At 38.9% G+C, this 2,189-nt stretch overlaps 1 protein-coding gene across 1 annotated transcript; it reads right to left on the minus strand.

Moving 5' to 3' along the window:
* Positions 1-449: 449 nt before the first annotated feature.
* LOC112167941 (casparian strip membrane protein 2) lies at positions 450-1,964 on the minus strand. Its single transcript, XM_024305048.2, has 3 exons — positions 1,532-1,964; positions 1,289-1,412; positions 450-1,145 (listed from the first exon to the last, which is right to left on the minus strand). The coding sequence occupies exons 1-3, from the start codon at positions 1,819-1,821 to the stop codon at positions 933-935; spliced, it is 627 nt and encodes a 208-aa protein (XP_024160816.1). The 5' UTR covers positions 1,822-1,964; the 3' UTR covers positions 450-932.
* Between the last annotated feature and the right edge of the window lie 225 nt (positions 1,965-2,189).

The raw sequence follows: 2,189 nt of genomic DNA on the forward strand, positions 1-2,189 counted from the left end.
AGGAATTGAAGAAACAACAGTCATAAACAATGGGTCCACTTAAGAACTACTTTTGATCCAATAAATCTGGATCCTCTTGCTTGTATGTTTAAAGACAAAGTGTGGAAACATTTATAGGAATTCCTTGAAGAATTTAATCATTGATGGTTTCTGTATATAATCTCTGAGTAATGCCTTTGTGATTAGTATAATCTTCGAGTCAGTTGACAGTCTGGTTTCTTGAGCGATGCTTGGTGCTAGCTGTTGTTTGGGTCAATTTTCTGGAAAGGAAGCAGAGAATTTTTTAACACAAGACTGGGAATGATCAAGTGGAGATGTGAGATAGAAGCAAACTTTTGAGTCCTTTGGGGGCTGTGGTTACTTCTAAGCTTAGATATTTCTCTTTTGCAGATGTTCTGAGGGACTGTTAGGTGTCAGCTCACTAATTTTTCTAGAATTTATGCCCTTGTCAGCTCACTGATTAAACTATTTTGGTCAATTTACAGGAACCTGAGCTGAAGGTTTGAGTTTGTGAGTGTTAAGCATATTCATAGGGAAGGTAATATGGTGCTTGCTAAATATATTATGAATTACTCTAGAAGAGTAGTTTGCACTCTGAATTCCCTCCAAGCCTAGTAATTGAAGCTTCATTGGATGACATTGTTGGGATTGCTAGGCCGAGACTCATGTTGGGTACTTGGTTTTTTTCTTTTGTTTTGTTTTGAGTTGGTGCCTCCACTGTACCAAAAAAAAAAAAAAAACCAATGTGTTCACCGCGTGTATACCCATTACTTTAATAATTTACATCAATCCGAAATTCTTGCAATTAATTATACACACCACACTTTAAGAAAGCAGAAAACATATAACTCCTGTTGTTTTTGTTCCTCTCCACAGCTTCTTTCTTTCTTTTGAGGCCTGATATCATATTCAACAAGAAGCCTCCCTTCTCATTACTTCTTAAGAGCAAAAGTAGAATTCACAACCAGCAACATGAAAAAGACCGCAGCGACAAATGAAGCCACAACAGCCCCACTTAGTCCCTGGCAAAAGTTAGTATATTGCATACAAATAGCAAGCCAGTTCGAGTCCAAATTTCCGTTATGAGCCAAGTACATTATCGCAGAAGAAGCTCCGGCAGCAGCTACCACTAGAGCAATCATCACCTGGAGAAATGGAATCAATATATGTGATGAATGCATGATATTGAAAGAGAAGCAACATAACATGAAAACTAGGCGCAGTACAACATGCCAAACCGTTTGGTAGAAAAAATTTGCAGTTTTTTAGTCATACGGCTATAGCTTACCGTGTCACAGAAAACCAGTAGAAGCCTCGGCCCTATTGCACGTGGTCGAATGATGCATACAATAGAGAAGGGCATGGAGAGGCCAATATATCCAACAGCAATCGCATTTGCAACGACAAAAAACCTGCATTTATCAATGAAAGCAGTAATTCAATACTCCTTAATTATACACCTATTTAGTCCGCCACCAATATCACTTTAAGAATTTGAAGGCCATGCCAAAACCGTCTCTAATTTGCATACGTGAAAGTCGGGAGATCATTGTATTCAGCATGGAACTGGAGGAACTGTGTGAAGAAGGGAAGAATCTGCTCAGAGCTTAATGGACTGTAAGCAGCAGCAACAGCAGCCGAACTGGCACCAAGCCTGAGGACCAAGTCTACGATTGCTAGTCCTTTCTTGGATCCTCTTCTAGTCTGTGTTTTGGTTTTCATTGCGACGTCAGCAGTAGGATGAGCACCTTCTGCAGCCTTACCTTTGGCCGCGGCCTTTGCATCAGTAACTGCTATGTTTTCACTCTCTTTCGAGTCCATAATAGGATGTTTTAGAATGTGAGAGGTAGCTAGCTAGATTGAAGAAAATTGGCATGGAATGTATTACATTTATAGGGTAGGGAGAAGAGAATACAGTTAATGGGTTAGTTTAATCCAATATATAGTGATGCCTTATACATCATAACATATGTATGTTGAGGAACAGGAGTAGTTGCCAAATGCATGCTTACTTGCTCCACTTTGGGCAAAATCATGAACCAAATACCAAGCTTGTTTTATGTATAGAATCCGCACTGACTATATATTTATACATTGGGTGATGGATCAGGTCAGTGTATTATGAAATGAATAATGGTCATGCAAAAGCTCCTTACACTTTACTGGTTAATTTATGGTTAATATATATA

This window comes from Rosa chinensis, chromosome 5 (assembly GCF_002994745.2).
Source record: "Rosa chinensis cultivar Old Blush chromosome 5, RchiOBHm-V2, whole genome shotgun sequence".
NCBI lineage: Eukaryota > Viridiplantae > Streptophyta > Magnoliopsida > Rosales > Rosaceae > Rosa > Rosa chinensis.

Excerpts from the sequence above, each read along its gene's own strand:
- LOC112167941 (XM_024305048.2), bottom strand. The coding sequence starts at position 1,821 with ATGGACTCGAAAGAGAGTGAAAACATAGCAGTTACTGATGCAAAGGCC. Across the intron at positions 1,413-1,531 it reads AATGATCTCCCGACTTTCAC|GTTTTTTGTCGTTGCAAATG; the intron begins GTATGCAAATTA and ends TGATAAATGCAG. Across the intron at positions 1,146-1,288 it reads TACTGGTTTTCTGTGACACG|GTGATGATTGCTCTAGTGGT; the intron begins GTAAGCTATAGC and ends CCATTTCTCCAG.